Source organism: Anas acuta, chromosome 5 (assembly GCF_963932015.1).
Source record: "Anas acuta chromosome 5, bAnaAcu1.1, whole genome shotgun sequence".
Taxonomy (NCBI): Eukaryota; Metazoa; Chordata; class Aves; order Anseriformes; family Anatidae; genus Anas; species Anas acuta.
In genome coordinates this window covers 5,766,198-5,788,623 of record NC_088983.1, presented here as the reverse complement: position 1 = coordinate 5,788,623, position 22,426 = coordinate 5,766,198, and the positions used below count along the sequence as shown (strand labels likewise).

At 51.1% G+C, this 22,426-nt stretch overlaps 1 protein-coding gene across 5 annotated transcripts in view; it reads right to left on the bottom strand.

Moving 5' to 3' along the window:
- Positions 1-22,426, bottom strand: part of DAAM1 (dishevelled associated activator of morphogenesis 1) — an 84,017-nt gene that overhangs the window by 32,141 nt on the left and 29,450 nt on the right. For 4 of the 5 annotated variants that reach the window (XM_068682441.1, XM_068682439.1, XM_068682440.1 and 1 more), the window contains 2 exons: positions 18,707-18,930; positions 5,071-5,160 (listed from right to left, as the gene is read on the bottom strand). In XM_068682441.1, the coding sequence (XP_068538542.1) occupies positions 5,071-5,160; positions 18,707-18,889 (273 nt within the window). In that variant the 5' untranslated portion in view covers positions 18,890-18,930. Of the gene's footprint in view, positions 1-5,070; positions 5,161-18,706; positions 18,931-20,978; positions 20,998-22,426 lie in introns of those variants that run through there. The other variant, XM_068682443.1, reaches the window with a different exon arrangement.

The following is a 22,426-nucleotide window of genomic DNA, read 5'->3' as shown; positions in this document are numbered from 1 at the left end:
CAACACAAGGGGCTGATGCGAACCCAACATGCTGGGTTAAGTTCTTTGAGGTGAACCCAAGCCAGAAAACAAGAGCTGGTTCGTGCCAGCCAGCTCCGTGCCAGCCCCAGGGAGACAGCTCTGGTGGTCACCTCCTTCCTGGGAGCTGTGCTGGCTGAGCTGGCATGCTCCAGGAGGACTTCCCACCAGGACAGCCGTAACAAAGGGTTAAGAAACTCTCCCCAAAGGGTCAGGGCCAGACCATCATGATTCTGGGGTAAGTGGGCAGCCTCCATCCCCTGTGGAGATCTGCTCGGGAATACAACTGCCGGGGCTCAGTCCTTCTAGAAACCTTGCTCCTGCTGCAAAAATAGGAACAAGTGCATCCATTTTCAAACACCCCCCTGACGATGTTTTTATTTTGCACCCGTCTTTCTGTTCTGTACAAGCAGAGCAAGGTAAAGCTCAGGGCCACTGCAGCCCACCCAGCTTCAGCATCCCCAAGGCGAACTGAGGGCACTGTGCGAGGAGCAGCCCTGCCAGGGTGAGAAACATGGGTGCTGTTTGCAAGGTCAAAAAAGAAGCAGGCAGCAGCACGGGTGGGTTTGGGATGGGTTTAAGCCGCCAGGTTTGCAGTTTCAACCCAGCGCAGCCCCACCGACATGGATAAGCCCTCGCCAGGTGTGCGCTGGCAGCAGCATCCACGCACCAAAAAATAAATAATGCAGCTAACGCCGCTTCCCCGTGCTCTGCCAAACGCTCATGGAGCAATCCTGCAAGCCCTGCAGCTGCTGGGAAGGGCTGTCATTTAATACGGTTCTATCAAAGCTGCTATCTCGGGTCCGAACCACCCCGCTGCAGCACAGGCCGTGCTGTTTTTCCGTAACGCTTCCTATTCCTTCTCCTCTGCGAACGCACACATGCCCTTGTACGTTTTTCCCAGGGTTTAAAAATTATGCTAACAATAAGCAAATATAGCATGACCAGATGCCTTTCATAGTCAGATGGCTCATTGTTTAAAAAGCTTCACTTTAAAATCCAAAAAGATTGCTAACAGATGCAGTTTTTGGCTGGAGACGGCAAAAAACCTCGCCTGAACAAAAGTGTGTTGTGATTGGAACTAAAAAGGGAATTACCTTTAAAGATAAAAACTATAAACATTTCCTATGGAGAACTACCCCCAGCCATGTAGACAGCCTGGTTTCTCCGCTGTTTGGTGGGAAGGGGAGAAGTATCAGCCAGCCTTACACCCGAAATGATGTTTCAACCTGCCACGGCCACGCTGCGGGCTGCAGCGGGGCTGGGAAACGCTGCTCGTGCAACCCAGGTGGCTGAGCGGGGCGAAACGCCAGGCTATTTATACCCCTTCCCCTGGTGGGCCACCTCTGTCAGATTCTGCTTAGCTCTGTTGCTGCAGAAAAACATGAGTAAAGGGAGAAAAAAAACGGGTTTAAATGAAGGAAATGGATATCAACGCAAGCCCCGCCGCGGGACAAAGATGCACGTGGAGGGGCGAGCTGGAAAGCGGAGCTCTCCAGAGGGGCGGGTGGAAGGCACAGTCAGACAGGAAAGAGGCCATCTGGCTGGGAAAAAACAGTATCATTGGAGAGTCATCACTCACTTCCCTATTTATCATGCGTTTTCCCCTTTCTTCCTGCAAGCACACCGCTGCTGCCTCGTCCCAGCGCAGAGGGACCCCGATGCTGCCTCTGACACCTGAGAAAATTGTCGATGTGATGCTGACTTTGGCTTGCCACGGGGACAGCTTCCTGCAGGAGAGAGCTACGCGCCCAGCTAACGGGTTTTCAGCACGGGCTTAAAGAATGTGGCATCGTTTGTCATCTCCGCGGGTCATTCGTCATCCCTGCACAACCTCTGCTGGGTTTTACAGATGTTCAATGTGAGCAGAGAGCTTTTCATCGAAAGGAAGGGGGGCACAGTCAGACCCTGTATGTATTTTACCTGATTTTAGCTATCAATCCCTTCCACGCAGTTATTTATGATGACTTTCTGCCTGAATACCCCCGGATCTATTTTTATTTTCAAAATCACCCCATGAGCTGCCCCAACAGCACGGTTACATGCTGGGGCTGGCAGGAGCCAACCCTCCTGCAGTGAAGGGGTGCTGCAGCATAAGCGCTAGGTGTTATTTATTATCTCCTTTTAGAGCTTCATCTCTGTTTAAGAAAGGCCATCCTGAGTCCCCCTTCATTTCCAAACTGCTTCAAACCCGCAGCCAAAGCCACACCAAACCTGGAAACCCTCCGGCTTCCTCCCCGCGCTTCCGAGCAATATCCTCTCCCGGAGAGCAGGAGCAGCAGGGAATAAAACACTTCGGGATGAGGTACGGAGCGAGTCATCCTCCAGAAATACCACTTCTAAAAGCAGATCTTACCCCGCTGCTAATGCCCCTCCACCTTTCCATCTCCTTGCTTGATTTCAGCCGAAGAGGAGGCTGATAACCTCAAAGAAGGTTTTTCCAACAGGCTTTAAATCCCCCTCCAGGTGTGAGCACGGCAGGGCTGCTGGATTTAAAGGAGGTGACCTGCCTGGGTCGCTGCCTCCTGAGTGCCCAGCCTCCATCTCAAGGTGCTTTTTCTCTTTCTGCCCCCAAGGACAGGACCTCGGGCAGTTTATCTAGGGCAGCCCTCAGCTCCAAGCAGGGCCAGGGCTGTGCTCCTTGCCAGGACAACCCAGCACAGCAATGTCTTGTTCTGGCCAGCTCTTAGCACATTTTGCCTCCCAGGAGAATGCAGAAAAATGGGTAAGAATTGGGATGTGCCCTGTGGAGCAGTCCTGAGTAAAGCTGCTGATGCTGGTGGTGCTGGGCACAGGGCATCTGTCTCCCCGGGCCAGGGCACACCAGGACTTCTTGCAGCATCACCTCTGCTCTGAGATGTGCCAAGGAAACTCCTTCCACAACAGATGATTAAAAAGGGGACAAGCAGGCTGCCCCAAGGATAACTCTCCCCTTCCCTTTAGGAGGATGGGGACAAAGGTTTTGTAGGATGAGCATGGAGAAAAAGTGTTGGCATCATGGACTGTAGCCACAATATCAGATATTTTGGAGCAGCTGCAGCTGGGAGCCCTGCAATCAGCAGGGAAACTGGAAAAAAAAAAAGCTAAAAATTAAGATTGCCCCAACCTGGGACTTTCTGACTCAAAGTCTGACCGAAGTCTTTTGACTCTTAACAGCTTCCTTCAAACGGGAGCCAAGATTGGCAGCAGAGGAAAGAGCAAAATCTGCTCAGAGGAATAATCTGGACCCTTTGCAACTCACACAACTGCCTACGACTGATGTCAGCCTTCGCCGGCTCCCCCAGGACCCACCGGCCGAAACGAGGGCTTACAAGTTCTCATGTAGTTCAAAAACCGACTTGCTATTAACCACGGACAGGCCAAAATAGTTTGTCATATCCCGAATTTCCTACATCACAGCTGCTGAGGCAGCAGCCGAGGCAACGAGGTAAGATCCCAGCCTTATCTCCAGCTCCTCAATCAGTCCAGCCCCTCAGTGCCAGATGTTGCAGGCTGCCCCGCAGGTGGTTTGTCCTTGTAAAAACAAAGAGGTACACAGGTAGGATTTCCCTAAGCTGCTACAACAGTCACAAATGTTCCTGTCGTCCTGTCTCCAAGTCCATCACGTGGGAGCACGACTGCCTGGAGCTTGCCCCACGCAGGGAATCGTTCTGCCAAGCACCTGGCTCCCCACGCTCCCCACCTGCCGAGCCGTTGCTGGTACGGTTTTGCTCATTTTTAATTAAAAAGCAGAACAAAAGCATTCGTCTCTCCTGCCAACCAGCCACCCGGCACATCTGCACGAGCCCTGCGGCTTGCCCAGATGGTTTCATGGCCGAGGACCACGAACAGCAGAGCAGCAGCCAGGAGCTGGCCTTGAAGGAGCGCGAGATGCGAGGACTTTAGAGGACGACACGGGGCACTTCTGCAGCTCCTTCCTTCATATGCACCAGGGAGCAATGACTTCCCCATTTTAAAAAGCCTTGCAGTGCCTGTGTGAGCACAAATAGGTGCTGGAATGGGAAAGGGGGAATATCAGTCCCGTCTAAACCCTACCCTGGGAGATTAGATAGCACGGAATCTCCCCACACAGTAACAATTACACGGCTCTGCTTGATTTAATTTCCTATTGTCTCCGCTTATTTAGACACACTGGAGTACGGCCACGCTTATCCTAGAGGCAGCGACAAGCGAGCAGCTTCTGCCCATGTTCTCCTGGATGAAGAGCAGTGCCTGTAATTTGTTAACATCTCCTCGCCCCTCCAGTCTAAATCTCGGACACGCCAGGCCTCTGTATAACAATAATACATGGATTTCGGGGGCATTTATGAGAGGCTTAAAACTTAATCCTACATGAGCAAGGTAAGCCTGCTCTTGGCCTGAAATGAGGCTGGAAAATCTGGTGCCATTGCTAGAGCAGGGGAAAACAGGCGTTAATAGCAGCAAGTGCCATCTGAGTGGGGCCAGGCCACCGGGAGCAATTCAGAGCCAACTTCTGCAGCAAGGTGGGAAGCTTATGGGATGCAGCAGCAGCTCTGGGAATGGCTGGCATTTCCCCCCATTGACAGAGATGCAGCTGTGAAGCTGAGCTCCTGGCACTGCTTTGCCCTGGGTGTGCTTTGATTGGTTTCCAAAATCTAGTATTTTTGTGCTATTTCTCCCCATTGCCATAAGACCTGCAGGACCTCTCTGCTTTGGGCAACACGAGGAAGGAAATGAATCCCAACACAGTCAGATGGGTTGGAAGTGGTTCTTCCAACCCCCAGGGCATGCACTTCTTTGCAAAGATACGGAGCAAAAGTCTTTGGTTTACTGGGAAAAAAGCTGCTGGGGTACAGGAAGCCCAGACCTTGAGTGAACACAGAGCTTGCAGGGGTCAGCCCGTTCCCAGTTTGGGAAATTGGGGAAATTTCAGGGAAACTGAGTGCCTCACAGGGAACAGATGCATTTCTGTGATGCCCCAAATACCACTTTGCAACCCCAGAGAGAGCTGCTTCTCCTTTCACATCTCCTCCTTCCTGGTACAGGTAAGAAAAGCGCTCAGCCCCGCTGGCAAGCAGACGTGTCTCTTACTTTTTTCTTGCTGCAGTAGATCTGCCACTTCTTTTCTGCCGGCAGCGCAAACATAGCTTCTCTGTGCTTGTCCGTGAGGTCAAGTTCATCCTGGAAAGGGGAAAAAAAAAGAGCACAAAAGAAGCAATGTGAGTGCACAGCCCAGAGATCACCCAGACACAACCCCCCGGGGAACTGATGTCCCAGCTCATCGCCCTGCACCTATCGATTTGCCGGGTCAATGATGCTAATTATCATCTTGCAATTGCTGACCTCTCCATGACTCTCGGGCAACAGCCGGCTGCCGGGAGGATGGGGCTGCAAACCTCTGCCTCACCCCTCCCAGACGCCACCTAAATTACTTGTTAAGGCAGCAAGCCTTTCAGAAAAGACCCTCGCGATGCCGAACGCCCCATACACTACATCTGAAGCTCCAGGAGGCTTGCCCAATCTTGCTGGGCTCGAGGGCTTTTTTTTTTGGCTTTTGGTTTGTTTGCTAGTAATTTTTAAAAGCTCCTAATATCTACAGTTCATAAAGATACTGCTCGGCGGAGGTAAAGCCGTCTACTGATTGAGGCCTTCACGGGTTTATTTGATTTCATTTTAAAGGACACATCCGTCGAGGTCTCTGTCAGCAGCGTGTCCTCCGCTGGGATGCCCGAGTATTATCAAAGCCTTGCTGCTTCCTGGTGCTAGATGTAGGTCAAAGCTTTTAACAGGGAAGGAACTAAATAAAGCATTCAGGCAGGGCTGTGAGGCTCGTTTCTAAAGCCAACATTGATCCTACAGCCACGGATGTCTCTATAAACCACCCCTGTCGATGACAAGCCTTTTGCTGGAGGGGTGTTGGTGCAGCGCGGGGAGCGCTGGAGATGCTGCAGACGGTCACAGGAGAGCCCTGCTGTGGCCTCCAGCCAAATCCCAGTCAGTGGACTTAATTGAGAGGCTCCCCATTAAAAATTATACACTTAATTCTAGCAACTAAAAAAAAAAAAGAAAAAAGAAACCACATGGAGACTCATTAATTTTTTCCTGCCTGAATAATAGTGCTTATGAATTAGAGCAATTATGTTCACACAAAGGTCTGCGTACTGATAGCCCCTGGTACCCCAACCAAAGGTAAAAGCCCCTCTTCGTGAAGGCTGAACAAGATGCTCACGGGGAGACATGGTCCCTGTGCGAGCAAGCCCACAGGCCATGGAGAAATTCAGCTGATCTAATTAAAACTCTTGTTGCATCCAGCATCCACGGAATGGAGCCTTCAGCTACCTCGTAGCCCAAACCAACACAGCGCACCGTGATAGAGCCCTCGGCATCTCGGAGAGGACCTCACCTATATATCCACTGCAGGTAGTGGCTTCACTTCCTGATTAAATTACTCCTTACAAAAAAGGAGCTTTTTTGGTTATGTACACATGGAGGAGCTTCACTTCTTCCTTGGCTTTCTTCCCCCATGTTGACTGACCTTTCAAACTGATGTATGAGCAGGCATCCTGCCGAGCACGGCTGATGCTCGTGGAGCTCTGGAAGCAGGCTTGCGAGGTGACCTTACATGGGAAATACCCAGCTGCGATTCGGCCTCTTCAAACTTTAGAAAAGGGCATTTGGGCACGTGAGAGGGGATGAGGGATCCGTGCTGGATACCCACCTCCGCGGTGAGGGTCACCCCAGGCAGCTTCCCTGCCACCCGAACCCCAGAGGCACATCTGTGCTGAGGTTCTTAGAAAGATATTTATTGAAACTTGTAAAATACCCAAACCCTAAAAATAAGACTTGTACAAACACGAAGATTTATTAACCAAGAAAAAATATACACCGAGCTGAAGCCTCAGCAGGACTAAGAAAGAATACAGTGGAAGAACGCGTTGGGTGTTGGTGTATGACAGCGTGCAAACAAATCCAAAAAAGGTGCAAAAATCCTGCTAAGCCTCACACAGCATGTTTCACTGTGCCCCAGCTCTGACATGTTCAGTCATCACAGCCCTTCATCACTCAGAAACACCTACCTAATGATATCTTGCAGGATGCTTGGGAGAGGTGTTTAAATAAATAAGACGTGGCAACCGGTGAATACAAGGATCCTCCTAATCAAACAGTGACTAACCACTGTCATTCTGAGCTGTAACAGCGACTGAACCGTGAAAAATCGGCTCTTTGCTGTTACGACATGCATGGGAATTCCTGCACCCACCTCCAGCCTTGTTGGGTTTCAAGCACCACGTGTGCTCGTGGGTGAGTATCTCAGTATGCCCTGGCCCTGAGCAGGCTGCTCAGAAACTGTCCTTCAGACTCCAAAAGATCAGCAGAGGATGGGAAAACCAACCATTTTCCAGTCGTTCACAGACAACCGGACCAATGCTGGTCTAAGTCTTTTTGCAATCGCACCGCAGAGTCGTAACACGGCAGAGAAGCCATGTACGACCTCAAACCCATATGCACCTTCAATTAAAAATCATGAACTCAATAATTAGGTGATTCCAACTGGCAGTTAATTTTATAGGCCATTTGCAAGCCAGGCACTCCCGCTACAGCACACGACGCTGGTGGCTGTCGAAGAAGACAACCCCGAGGTCGGTGTCCATCCCTCCCCACCGCGTACCCACTGCCCTCACCCCTCAATCCAGCTTCGCCTTCACAGCTCTGCCCCTTTGCACCTGGCCGTCTCCCACGTCCAGAGCTGCCAACTTTGCTGTTTTAAATATTCTTTTGGAATCAGGTCAAAGGCACGTAAAATAACAGCCTCGTTTTGCCACTAAAAGGAAGTCTCTGCCCAGGGTGTTTTTACTGGAAAGAGATACGCTGCTCTTAAATATTTATCCCGTACAGTTAAACTCTTAACCTTTAGATCAGGAAACATGTTTCCACATTAAATCTTCATTTGAATATGATTTAAAAAAAAAAAACTCATAGGGGAGATTTGACTGAGTTTATGTGCTGTTTCTGGGAGGTAAAATACATCCGTGCCGCTTGCTTTGCTGACAGCTCACGGCTTCCTGCTCAAGCCAAGGGCAACAACAAATGAACATGAGCAACAAGCATCTAGTGAAGGCAATTCCATGCTGCTCTCCTAAAGCTACCTGAGATACTGGTGGTTTAGCCCAGCAAGCTGCGAGCAGGATCCCACAGACTGAATTGAAGTTTTCATCCCACCTTTATCCTGGAGGATGTAAAGTGGTGCTCGGGAGAGAGGTGCCCATGGTCCTGGCATCCCCGAGCCAGCACGAGGAGCCCAAGTAACAGGGATGCACGTGAGGATGAAAGGACCAGGTCTGGTGAGTAAAAACCAACAAAGTCCTGCTGAGTGGTGCAGGAAGAAGACCACCAGGCAGCTCCTCCAAGCAGGTGCTCGCTTGGATGTCTCCCTAGCGGGAGCTTGCCAAGAAAAGAAGTCAAATCCCAGCCCGTTCCAGCAGTGACAGCATCGAGCAGGCATGGTGTCTTGTGTGCAAGTCAGAAAAGGCTCAGAGAAACCTGGAAAGCTGGAGGAAAGCCTCGAGCCTGACCTCAGTGTAAAGAGAGCTGCGAGGTTTCAGGCTGGCTGAGGTGGAGGTCATCCGCTCCAACACCTTGCTCAGGCAGGGCCACATAGAGCTGCTGCCCAGGACCACGTCCAGGTGGTTTTTGAGTATCTCTAAGGGGGGAGACCCTGCAGCCTCTCTGGTTTGCAGTCAGTGCAGTCTCTGACCACCTCGTAAACGCAAACCCAGATCAAAGAGAAAAGGGAGGCACCACGGCTGAATTAAGTGATTGATCCTCCGAGCAGAGAGGGCATCGAAGTCCAGCCCCAGGCTGCGGCAGACACTCGTGCCACGGTGGAAATTGTAATGAGCATCCTCCGTGGCTGAGAGCCACCGGACTTTCACTGGGGAAGCGGCAGGAAGCGAGGAGCTGGCTGGGGCTGCTGGCTCCATAACACGGGGTCAGAGGGGAGAGCAGCAGGGTGAAACAGCTTTAGGAAAGGGTCAGGCTGGAGCACAGAGGTTTGTAAAGGGCAGTTTGAACTCTAAAGTTAGGCAGGACAGCCCAGGCGTGAAATTGCAGAGCTGGAGCCTGAAGTCTGAGTTTCTCCCCTTTGTTATTTCCCTACTCCATGGGGTGGGAGAGATGGGACACGACTTTGGGTGCTGCATCAGAGAGGACAAGCAGGTGGGGTGCTGCAAATCTCTGACTTCAGAAACAAGCCCCAGGATGGGCTCCCAGAGCTGAGCCAGCCTAAACACTGCCCACCCCAGTGCAATTGCCACTGGGTTTTCCACACAGATTCCTTGGTCCAAAAACCTCTGCCAATAGTGAAGTGCAGAGATCTAATAAGGGACAGTTCACTAGACAAGGGTTGGCACTCCCATAATATTTCAGAGGTGGTAGGAAAAAGGATGAAAAATTTATTAGTCTGATGTACCTTTCTGGCGGATTAGTTGTACAGCTGCAATACTTAGAGGAGGCAGGGGAGAAAGGGTGTTTTTCATTGTCATAATTGAAATAAAAAATCATGCAAAGGCTGCTGGCTTGTTTTGGGTTCATATATACATATCTGCATGTGCACATACATATGTATATATGCACATACAGAAAGACATCACAATAAATTAACAACATAACAAAAAGGAAGTGAATTAACTCCTGAGGGATAGATGTACAGCGTTTGGAAGCTCCTGTGTGAGGCTGCAAGGACACCAGTGGGACTACAGCACACAGCCAAGGTCTCCTGCATCCTCAAGCAAATACAGGGAGATCCATGACTGCTCAAAAACCAACCAACCAAAACTAAAACAAAAACAATAAATAAATAAATAAAAGCAGAGAAAGAAAGAAACAAGTGGGAACTTTCTGGCAACATTTGGCACTAACTGGTACAGCATGAGAATTAAAAATAAATAAAGCGCCTGTTGAAGTCTGCATCAGCTTCCTTTCTCAGGGGTCATAATCTCTTTTTCACTCTCTTCCAGGCATTCTTCTCCAAGTTCATCAATGTGATTTATCCAAGAATGTTGCAGTGTCAAGGGAAACAGCAATCAGCATTTTTCCTCCCGTCCCTCATCTAATCTTCTTCCGCTGAGCGAACGCGCCGCCTCGCAGGGAGGCTGCTGCACTCACGCCGGCGGTCCTGGCTGTGATTTATACTGGCGTGCAGAAAGCCTCGGCCAGATAATCCATCCTATTTATCTCAGTATTTTCTTTTTAAGCTGTTTTCTTCAAGGAACAGACCTACTCATCGATGGCCGCTATGGTGTGACTGCATGCAAACACGTAACCACCTTCAAAGGCAGCCTGGAGGTAACGCACCCAGCAGCACCGCTAACGATATTTAGACAGCTACAATTCTCAACACAGGCAGATTTAGCTCAGCTGTTTATTTAAAACAGGGAGCTATTTCCTTTTTAGTATTCCGAATAAGAACACCTCCTCTCTAGCATACGCCTTTCCATCCGCAGTGCCCTGAGAACATAAAAGCAACCCCCGCGACAAGCTGACCCCAGCCGGTGTCATCACTGTACATTTTCAATTTATTCGTGCCAGCCTGCAGCGGGAACTACAGCCCGTGACCAAAACCCAGCTATTTGTATTTAGTAATGAATAAGCATAACGGAGAGAAGATTCGTATTAATTTTGCCTTTATCATTTAATGAATTTTTTGAAGAAAGGAAATTGCCTACAGCAAGGCAATGAGCAGCAGCAACAAGGAATAACGTCTTCAAAGCCCTTGCAGCCAGTCGGCCTCCTCCCTCATTTAATTTTTATTTCTAGATTAGAAAGGACAGGCTGCAATCCATCCTGCTTTGCAGCTTTCAGTTATTGACCTAAACACATTGGGCAGACGTAAATAAAATATGTATTCCTTTCTTCTCCAGCAGGGAAGATTATGGCCGTCGATATCTGATTTAGCTCCTCAATAAGCTCCAGCTGCGGCTGGCTCACACTCCCATCAGTTCAAACACCTACCTGAGGCAGACAGCACGTACGGCTTTAATGCTACTTCATTTAATTTGTTATTTTAATTATCTAAACTAAGTTTAGATTTTAAGGGTGTTCATATTCCAATGCTGATGTGTTTTAAAAGAGAAATACCTACTTAGGTCTCTCAACCTTTTTATTTTTCTTGTTGTTGTTGTGATGTATAACTGCACACATACATAATTTGTTATTTATCGAGCTCAGCCTCCTACGACCTTTTCACCGACATCATCTGGAAAACCTTTCTCCCGTTTTAATTAAACACTTCTACATCTTGAATTATTGCACAAAGCACTCTAAAAGCGGGGACTGTGTTGATCTAAGCAGTTTTACCCAGACAGGCGAGCACTCTCAGATCTAAAGCCCTGCAGGTGGATTGCCAGAGCGCTTTTTCCACACAATTGGACAGAAGCCGTGAAAACAACAAAATAAGATGTATTGGCCCATTATTTGTTACTGTGATCACTACGATGGATTAAATTGAAGTCAGCCTCAGCTGAGCATGACTGCCCTTCGGTGAGTGCACCTGATACTGTAATAAAGCCTGGTGTTGGCATATAAATAACAGGAGGTTTTCAGATGTGCATTTCCCACCTATTTATGGACGCAAAGAAGCAGCTCCCTTTTCAATCAATTTTTAGATATCTCCTCCATTGCTGAAATCTGTGAGAGCTACTGAAGTCAGAAGTCAAGCCAATGGGCCAAATGTCACTTCAGATGTCCCCTGCCCAAAAGGGATGCTTACCTACGAGTGCTGTGCATGGTTGGTCTGGGGCTAAACCACTCCAGGGTTTCCTCAGCACTAGGAAGGGCACTGAAAAGGGCCTTGAGTACCTATTGCTTGGATATATATATATCTATGTGCACACACACACGTATATACATATGTATGAGGTAGATCTGCCCCCAGCAGCCAGGTTCAGACACTCAGCAGCTGCCCTAGATCCCAGTCTCCCCAGTTGCTGGCACTGGGATATACGAGTTCCTGCCTGCCACTGAGCCCCTGTGCTGCTCTAAGCCTGTGCAAATAAACCCGTGATGGGCTGGTGGCCCCTGTCACAGGCCTGGGAGTTATTTGTGCTCCCACCACTGTCCCTCCAAGCTCCTCTGGGGGTGTGCAGATGAGCTTTAGCACACAACCTAACAACAAATATACTCATTTGTCTCGTGCTTAACCAGTACCTTTTGTAAGTTAAGCTCCAAGCCAAGCCTGGGATGCTTTTCATAGGAAAGTAACGTCCCTCTGCTTCATATTGCTGATCTGCCATTTATCCTCCCTACAAAGCTTTGCTTGCAAGGAACCAAACAGAAAAGCAGCTGATAAAACCACTTGGTTTTAGGAGTTTTTAGGGAAGCTAATCCCCTCGAATAGAGGTACTGGTTCATGTGCTAGAGTCGATGGGATTCAGGGCTGCCAGGCACACAGGCAGGACCCTGCAGGCAACACGGGGCTGCTCAAAGCCTCGGAGGCACAACCTGACCTTGGCCATGGCTCTGCACCAAGGAAGGCACAGACCCTGCTTTTGGCAGATACCGCATCGGCACGGACAGTTTTTCTACCCATCTGCAAGCAGATACGGGGCAGGAACAGGCTCTTTCCAGTGGGAATGCTTCCCACGGAGGTTAGCAATGAAGCAAAATCCACGTGGAGTTCAAACCTGCCTGTAATTCCTGCAACACCATTCAGCAACAACACAATTGGGACAAGCAGAATGTGGCAGGTGCCACCAGCATGGCACCTCTGGGGTGACTCCTACCAGGAACCCTTGGAGCTGGCTCAAAACAAAACCCAAAATGCCCCAATTAATGTCACTGAAGCGTTACCAAATGAGCTATCCAGGCCTCTCCCAGTGATGTGGCCTCCTCTTTTATGAAGTGCAAAGTGGAAAGCACTTAGCAGGTAGACCATATATTTTTCCACTTTAGCCGTGCTTCTCATCGAGACAAAGGGTTTTCTTATTTGCTCTCTGCCTTCAGCCAGGGCTCACAATGTACTGTAACACGGCTCCTTCATAAAGTTACTGCTCGGGAACAGTGCGGCCTTTAGGGCCGGGCGAGCCCCCATGCTGGTTGTAGCTGTAACAGATCTTGCAATTACACGAACGCTTCGGCTGAAACACAGTGAATCCTCGGTGAATTATTTTATTCAAGTCTGTAGGACATGCGTGGGCAGAAAATCCCTATTTGCTTGCCGTGCAACGTCTGTAGCAGACGCTCACCTGCCAAAACACAGGTTCGAGGGATTACACATGAAGGCGTAACGCCATGAGGCGCCGAGAGCAAACGGGGCGGCTGAGGGGACAGCGGGTGGCCTGGGGAGGCCCCGATGGCCCGGCCTGCTCCTTCCTGACTGAAGGGATGACCGAATTGCTTGGTTTTCTTTGAAGGGATAACCAAATTGCTTGGTTTTCCTCCTTACAGGGGATTCATGTGCTGGAGGGAGCTTCTGGGAGAAGGAATTGGGGTAGGGTGAGGAGGTTAGGGTTAGGAGGCCGGCGCTGCGCCCAGCTCTGGGTGGGCTCTGCAGGAAGGGAAAGTGTTGACCAGGACACAAGGGCTGTTGCAGTCCTATCTCTTCTGGGTATCCACAGCATATTTGCTGTGGGGATACAGTGGAAGATGGCTTCAGCACTGCTCAGTGGTTCTCAAAATCCCAAAGTCCCTAACAGTGCAAAAAGACCAGGCAGCAAAAAAGGACAGCTGACCTGCGAGCGTGAAATGAGGAGCCCTGCTTTGCTGCTGATCCCTCAGCTGTTCCTTAAAAGCCGTGTTGTTTTGCAAGGCCAAAAACCTCATGCATTCTCCTTACTCGATTAGAAACCGGGGGAAAAGCACATTACTGAAGTTCCTAAGTAAAACCTAGCGATGAGTTCCCTCCTGGGCACCGCTACCACCACACCACAAGTGCTCAGGCTGACCACAGCACCCCTTAACCCCGTGGCAGCTCAGCACCCATGGGGGTGGCTGGGCTGTTCCTGGCACCCACTGCTCACCCCAAACACTTGTGGCACCATGCCAAGCTCAGATGGCTGGGCAGTGCCAGAGGAGATGGGCCAGGCCTGGCCTGATCTCCTCCCGCTGCTCCTGAAGGGCCTTCTTTATGGGACAAAGGGGTGAGAGCACGCATCTGGTTCCTGATACTTTCAGAAGAACTTCAGGCAGGAGTAGATGTTACCAAAAATGAAAATAAAAAATAAGGAAAAGGCAATTTTGAAAAAGCACAGTCTGCAAAGGCTAGAAGGGAAGGCAGCTCACTCGGGAAAGCGTTTTACCTCCACGCTATTTCTGCTTGATTTGTACTTACAGGCTCGCACAGGCACTGTTTGTCAAGCCGTACAAGAGCCCAGGTTCAGACAAAAAGAAAATACACCTGTTCCAGTCAAAGAAGCAATAAAACTGCACCTGGAGCATCTCAGCCAAATGCCCTACATTGTCAGCCACAGACAAATTCCCCGCTTTGAGCATTTCAAAGGCAATGTGGAGTTAATCTCTGAGACGGAGATGCTGCCTCCTAACAAACAGCCCGCACCCAAAGACCAGCTCTGTGGCCTCTGATGAAACGCATCAGTTGCCAAAAGTACAGCAAAATACAAACGCTGTAACAAATATTCTAAACTAGCAGCATCTTTTCTTTTGTTCCCCAGCCGCCCAAGTTTCCAAAACTTTCACGTTGTGGGAGGGGAAGGCATAAATCACAGCATGTAGAGAGCACACGTGGGTATCTCCCCTCCAGCAGATTCCTTTGAAGGCAGTCACAAACACCCTGCAACATCAGCCAGCTGACGTGTCACAGGGGGCTGGGGACACTGCACAGTCACCTGCCTCCTGGTGTCACCTCCACAAGTTTCCAAAACACTCTAATGGCTAGAAACTGGGAGGAGGGACCCAGGGAAGGATACCTGCTCTGGTTTTGTAGGTTTTGACTGAAAATAGGCTGCTGCACATCATGGCTGGGATGCGGGGCTAGGTGGAGACTGCACAAATTTCTTCTGTATTGCTAAAGGTAATGATGGAGGTGAAAAGTCTGAAAGCCCAATGGCGACCAGTCACTGGAATTTCCTAAAAGCCCAGTTATTTGGGAGGAAAAGCCTTGAGGGACAGCCAAAGCAGCATCACCACTGAGCCCTTCCCTCCACTGTCAGAGATGTAGGGAAGGAGAGAGGTGCAAGACCTGGGAGAGGTGGCACCTTGTGCTCCTGGGGTGAGGAAAGCCCTGGTCTAAGGAGCCACCAGAGCACTGCCAGGACGATGACACCACTGCAACCTGCCCTACTGGAAAGAGAGCCAGGTTATGGGGCAGGAAGGTGGACACAGCAACAGGGATACTGTTTACAAGCAGGCTGCCTCGTCCAACGAGAGTGATGGAAAGCACGTGTCCAAAGGTGTCCCATTCTTCCCACCCCTCGTGTCCTCCAAACATACCCGAGGGGTCTTGGGCCCTCCTGGGGACTGCCCAGGCTCTTGCTGACCTTCCCCGCCCGAGCTGTTCAGCCCCTTCGCTCCTCCACCCAGCCGTGAAGCGCGCGCCCCACGGGGCCGGGGCACAGCACCACACACAGCGCTTCATTAAAAGCCTCGGAGTGACAAGGAGTGTTAAGCAGATATAAAGGACATCAGTCATTTACCCATCTGGTGGAAAGTCTAGTTGCTGGCAGAAAATAGGGAGGATTGTTATGGCGAGATCCACCATATGGCACCATTATGCGGAGCTTTGCAAGCGCTTTCTCTGAGCATGCAAGCAAGATTTCAGCCTTTGAAGAAACGCTGTATTGTTAGCCTGGATACACAGGAGCCTCTTGAAAGAAGCTGTGGCAGATGGCACAGCTTTGTTCCCTGTGTTCGAAGGCAGCTCATCGGGCTGCAGACGTTTCCCCTTGCTGGAGCAGGGGACGGGCAGCCCCAGCGCCACGTCCCAGGGCTGGTGTTGGTGTCACTCCGAGGATGTGCCTATGCCACCGTGTGCCACGGCACGCCATCCTGATGGAGGACTGCTGGCTGCTGGAGGTGTAGAAATGGCCTAAATCCAGCGGATGCTGCCAGGGATGTGCCAGTGCCACGCTGCTGCATGAGCCCTGCAAGAGCTGCTGAACCTGGGGTGCGGCGGTGGCAATGTGGGAAAAGCCGTGCAAAGCTGTGAAGCCCCATCCCTGCAAAATCGGCTGCAAATCAGTAAATCCAGCTGAATTTCTCTGCTTTTGTCAGCGCCTCGCTGCCAGCACCTGCTCCTCCCTGGGTGGCTGAGCCTGGCCGGAGCCCCAGCAGGACAGGGGACAAAGGGAAACCTTTCAAACGGGGCCAGCGCCTGCTTGAGCGACATCCCGACAATACCCCCACGATAGCCCATTCAACCCTGGTGGGGGGAAGGAAGGGAAAGGGAAAAGGATCGCTCTGGGAGGAAAGAGTGATCATTCACTGACCACAGCAACAGCATTTGCATGCACTCGGGGGCCAGGGGAAAGCCACCGCCTGCTCCCGTTGCTGGCTGGGATGGGGCACACCATCCCCGCTGCCCGGGCTGCAAACGGGGCACGTTTCCCAGTTGCTCCTCTAAGAGAAGCACTTGCAGGGCCACAGAATAAAAACAAAACTATTCTGCAGAAGCTAAAAGTCAAGCAGCTAAAATCCAAAGTGTCCATAGAATACAGGGCAGGACATAAACACATGGTAGGAAAGCAAATCGAGCTTCTAGCTAACTTTGGGGACACGAGTGCTGTTCCAAGCTCCTTGGGCAGCACAAGCCCTCATCCTCTGTCACCAGGGCAATCCCAGGGCAATCACAATTTCTCTCCATGAGGATAATTGCAGATGCAGATGAGCAGGCAAACTTAGAAATGCCCAGAGCTCCAAGGAGCTTTTGCAGGATGGCTCCAAAAACAAAGAGTTTGCCCTTCGATGCTCACAGCAGCCTGGGGTATGCAGAGCAGGGACCTTGCTGAGTTACTGGTCTTTGTGGGAGGACTGTCCCCATGGGTGACCAAACCCAGGACCGAAATCCTCCCTGCACAGCTCTCCGAGCCCGGGCTGAAGGGAACAAGTGGTGCAGAAAAGTCGCAATGAAGCTGCAAGGGAAGAGTTGGCCAAGGCCCAACCCGAGCTGGCAAAGCCTCCAGGTGCCCTCCAGCCCTTTTTGACTTCCCTCACCCCAGTGACCGAGCCCACCGAGCCCTTTTGAGGCAGCCCCAGTCCCGCAGAGCGGGCACAAGCCGCCCTGTCCCAGTTGCTCGAGCGTGAACAGGGCCGGCAGCGCTGGGGCCACCGGCACGGGCTCCATCCGCAGGCAGAAAGCTCGGCCCAGCGCCTCTGAGTGCTTTCTCTGTCTCTCTTCCAAACGTTACACAGTGGGTTTATACAGAAACAGTGGGACACTTTCCAAACCATTTAGCTAATGCTGAAATTTAATACCCGGCACCAACAGGTTACGGAGAGCAAGAAGGAGCCGGTTGTAATGGGGAGGGGGTTTGCATCTTCTCTCCCCAGAATGCCATTTGGGGAAATCTGTCCTCTTACCCCCACAGGGATCATCTCAGCCTCTCTCTCCTTCCCATTCGGCACTGACGCAGGCAAAAATTTCATTTTTTGGGGGGGAAACCCAGGATTTGCAGCTGCTTGCACTGGAACGTGGCAAGGACGTGCTGCATGCCCTCCCGAAATGGCTCCAGGTCCCTGGGGGGCCAGCACAGCTCCTGCTGACCCCAATCCTGGAGCAGCAGCTGCCTCCCAGCCTTCTTCTCACCCACAGCTGGGAAAAAAAGCAAAACCTTGGCAGCACGGAGCGAGGGAAACACCACAGCACGCCCGGGTCCAGCTGGTCCCCACCAGTGCTGCTCTGCTCCCACCTCGCTGCACGTGCAGCGATACCCCGCAGTGCATCCCGTGCGAGAAGCATCTGCTGAATTTGGGGGAGATGCTTTGAAAATCATCCCCCCCCCTACATTTTGCTGCAAGAACACGTGCTGTGGTGCATCCCCACTGGGATATGCCATACAATGGGTGTCCCAGCCTGTCCTCTCCTACCGCCTGTGGAGGTTTCATCTGGGCAAAACCTGCTCCTGAGCAGCGTGGATCACCAAAATCACACTGCTGCGTGTCCAATGGAACATGCTATAGCATGAAGTGTGACCTCCCAGCTCCTGCTACACGACAAAACACCCTGGAGAAGCCCCATTTTCACTGCTGAACCCACTCAAAGTGGAGCATTTTTGGTCCATCCAACAAGCCACGTGGAAATGACAGAGCTTTTTTTTTTTTTTTTTCTGACTTTTTTGATTTTTCTGATCCATCTTTTTCAGAGTTTTGGTACTGAGGGACAAAGAAACGATATCCTGACTCTCTGAACATCAACTTAGACCATACCCAAGGACTCCTGCAAAGCAGACTGCCCAGCAAGGAAAGCCAGTTTGCACCTACAGGGGACAAGCTGCTTTTCCAGCTCTGACACTGCTTCACCCTGGACCCCAGAGGCAGGCAAATCCAAAACAGCCCCCAGACACTGGTCTAAGAAATCAGTGCTTTCCACCAAGAAAGGGAAAGCACCATCTGGCAGTACTTCAGAGAGGAGCAGAGCTCAAGGTTCAGCACAATGTCGCTCCCAACAGCAGCCCCTGATGCATCTCAGCTCGCAAATATGAAAACCTCAAGCCCATCCTCACTGGGAAAGATAGAAAGAAAGGAGAAAAAAGAAAAAGGAAAAAAGTGTTCTACTTACGACCAGCTCGGTGAACATGACATCCAGCTCCTCCACTGGAGGCATGGGCAGTGCGGGCTCCATGGTCTGCAGGGCGAAGCTGCTGTCATTGCGCAGGCGGTACGTGATCTCGGGGTGGTCGCTGCTGCGAAAGCAGCAGAAGATGAAGGAGATCCCCCGGCCGCTCCTCTTCCTCGGGGCCATGGCCGAAATCCTCCGCGTCCCTCCCTGCTGGGCACTAGATCCTGGGGAGAGAAGAGAGAGGAGGCTCCGGCAGCTGCCCCGCAGCACCGCGCTCCCGTCCCGCGGAGAGGAGGAGGAATCGGAGCCACCCACGCGCTCAGCACGGAGGGGAAGAACGGAGACGGTTTACATGCCAAATATTTCTGCTCAGATTTGACATTTACAGTCCTGGCAACCTTGAAGACCGCACGAGTTCAAAAGACGCCTTTGCTTGCCTTGTGCCGACACCGTCGGAGCGGGCAGCGGGGCAGGGGGACACGCCGGTGTCCCCGCACTCGCAGCCCCACAACAGGACAGGTCCTGATCCCCCGATACCGCTGCAAAGCCCTGCAAATCCCTGCACAAATCCCCACTGATGTCCCCGTGCTGTGCCGCTCCTGCCCGTCCAGCCCCATCACAGGGGGGGGCAGATTTGGGGTGCTGCAGCCAAGAGCAGCTGGATGTGCTTGGCGGCACCAGGGACATGGTCCCCAGAGCGAATGGCTCAGTGCTCGAAGACCTTATACAGCTCAAGAAGCCCTGAGCTGCGAGGCACAAAAATACCCTATATACCCCTGGTTTGCTCTTAAACGTGTCCCTAAACATCCACTGGCAGCTGCTGGTTGGGCGGCTCTTTTTCACGGAAAGTTTTGCTTGGCTTTAATTAGATAAACCCTGCTTGGAATTCCGGTAAATATTTACAAGACGCGGATTCATCTGATAAAAATCACACTGCGCCGGTAGCTCAGACTTTTCCTACGCAGTGCTTGCGTGGGACATTACTCACGCCGTTGGTTGGGTCGGTTTGGCTCAGTTCTCAAGGCCGTGTCGGGCACGATGCTCGTGGCAGGAGGATGAATGTTCAGCAGTGAGTGAGCCCGAAAGAAATGCCAACCTGTGCCCTGCCCGACGGCTTACAACAAGGACCAGACAAAAACTGCACCAAAACCATGGCCATCGAGCATAAAAGTCAAAAATACAAGGGGAGGAACGGCTATGAGGAATGAGGACAGCGAAGAAACATCCCAAGGAGAAAAATCAACCAGCAAAGCACAGTGTGTTTTGTTTTTTGTTTTTTTTTTTTACAAAAATTAAATATTTGACTTCTAAATCCACATATTAAACACCCACATATTTTATCTCTGCGAAGCAAGACACTGAGATGTTTGGAGAGAGGACAAAAAGCCGCACGCTGCCAAAGTTAATGCAGGAGGTTGAAATATGGATGACTCGGATTTGCTAAGAACATTAAGAGGAGACTTGTACAAAAGGTCAGCATTTCGACAGAAGTCTCCATTTCCATGGAGAATTCCCATTTCCATCTAACTACGTAAGTGTCAAAATACCCAAATGGCCAAAAAAACAGCTGCTGGGCACCACGGAGAGCCACCGCCGGAGGCAGGTTGGCATCAGACCTGTGCTGGGACCCTGCACCACCTCTTGCACAGCCGTGAGCAGCAAATGCTGCCTTCCCAAAAATAAGAGACCTCGCAGAAAATTCAGGCTTTGCTCCCTTAACTGAGGACCTGACCCTTGAAATTATTTTCGACTGCATATTTTTAGCACATGGTGTAATCATCTGCTGAAGCGGGAGCGACGGGAAATAGTCGCTCGGTCTGCATGTGGGATAATCTCTGTGCCCAATCTGCAGGGCCTCCCTTCTCGGCGAGCCCGAAATCTCATTTCACATCCAGCGCCTCGGATTTGGGAAAATGCAGCCACTGGAGGAATTTCAGCTGCCACGAAATCTCGCATGGCAGCTCCCAGGCAGGCAGCAGCAGAGCGAATCCATTAGCAGTCCGCTGGCACCCACGGGGCTTCGGGAGGGGTTTGACACCTGGTGGGCTGTTTCTTTCCTAGGGGGAAGGAGGGAAACAAAGAACTACGGAGATGTTTTCTCCAACAGTGAGAAAATAAAAAATGCCCTGCAGGTTTGGGTCCTGCAGGAGCACAGCACAGAGGGAAATGAAGGCAGGGAGGTGGCTGCATGGCTGTTTGTGCCTTGCATGGGAGCTTGGTCCCAACTCACACATGATTATCTGTGAAAAGCTTCGTTACTTGGTCTTCCTACCGAATCAGGGTACAATCCTGCTCCTGCAGCCAGGGTGCTTCGTGGGCTGGACCAAACCGACCCGTCCTCCTCTTCCACAGGGCATTTTCCAGCGCCTTTTCAGCACCACGTCAACCTCCTTGCAACTTGCTGCTGCCAACAAGCTCCAATTTGGGCTTGCAAAAATGCACAGAAAGCTTTTATCAGGAGGACACCTGCTCCTCAGGGACACCCCCTCCTGTTGGTGTTTTATGAGGAGCTTGAATGACCAAAAGGCAAGGTTTTATTTCGGGATCTAAAGCAGACAGTGGTGTAGTAACCAAGGCGAGGTATTTCTGAGCCGCTTCCAGCTCTGGAGCTATTGAGGTTCCTCATTTTCATCCCGAAACAATTAAAAGAAAAAAAAGAACGCCCTGTAACGCAGGCTGAGTGGGCTGTGGGTTATTAGCAACAAAGGCTAAAAATGGTTGGGGAAAGAATATGTTAGCTACCAGGCAAATAGCACGAAACCTCGAGAACACTGATGAATATTCATTACCGCGATGGATAAAAATCAAAACTGCTTCCTGGCAGGTCGGCGGGAGCGCTGCAGACAGCGCAGATTGCCTCAGAATACAGTCCAGATACACAGCCTCCTCTTTTCCCTGTAAATTCTGCAGAAATGGGTTATTCGAGGAGAGAAGAAATGACAGTTTCTCGCAGCCCAGTGGCTTGCAGTAAGGAAAGGGAAAGGAACCAGTTCCATGCGGCCCCGCTTGTTAAACAGCCTGCTCCCACCTCCCATCTATACGTTTGAGCACTAATTACATCAATAAATTCAAGTCAGATTGTGATCTAATGCTGCCTTCTGGCCTTTACTACTGAGCAGGCCAGAATAAATTAAATTTAATTGCCCCTGTATGTACAGAGCCGGGGAAGATAGGCTGGGAAGGGTCATCGAGGGAACTTCTCGCCAAACCCCAAATCCCCAGACAGGACCGATGGGGCTGAGTGGTTTCTAAAACTGCTCTGATTTTCCAGAAACAGGTAGAAATGTGCACAGGACGAGCTCGGCCAGGAAAGGCTGGGAGAGGAGAATGCTGATGGAGACCAGTCGTGCTGCCTGGCTCTTGTGCACTGCCTTGGGCCAAGGTCATCCCTGCTGACCTGCCTCAGGTGGGCACTTGTGCGGGTTTGTAAAGGATGAGCCTGATTTCTACTGCTTTTGTGCAATTGATGGGGATCGCCCCAGCTCCCCGAGGGCTCACAAAGATCGGTTTTGCCCAGGATCTTGCACGACTGACGGCTGTCAGCTCGGGCTGAAGCTGCTTTTCTGCAAGCTCGTGCCCCCTGTGGGACCCACTCGCTGCATTCCTGCTGCCTGCTCGCTCCATCACATCCCCACGGCTGGTTTTGCTCCCCAGGGGAGGCCAGATGATGTTTGGGAACGATACGGACAGATCCTAATTAATTACAAGAGATTTGCTTTT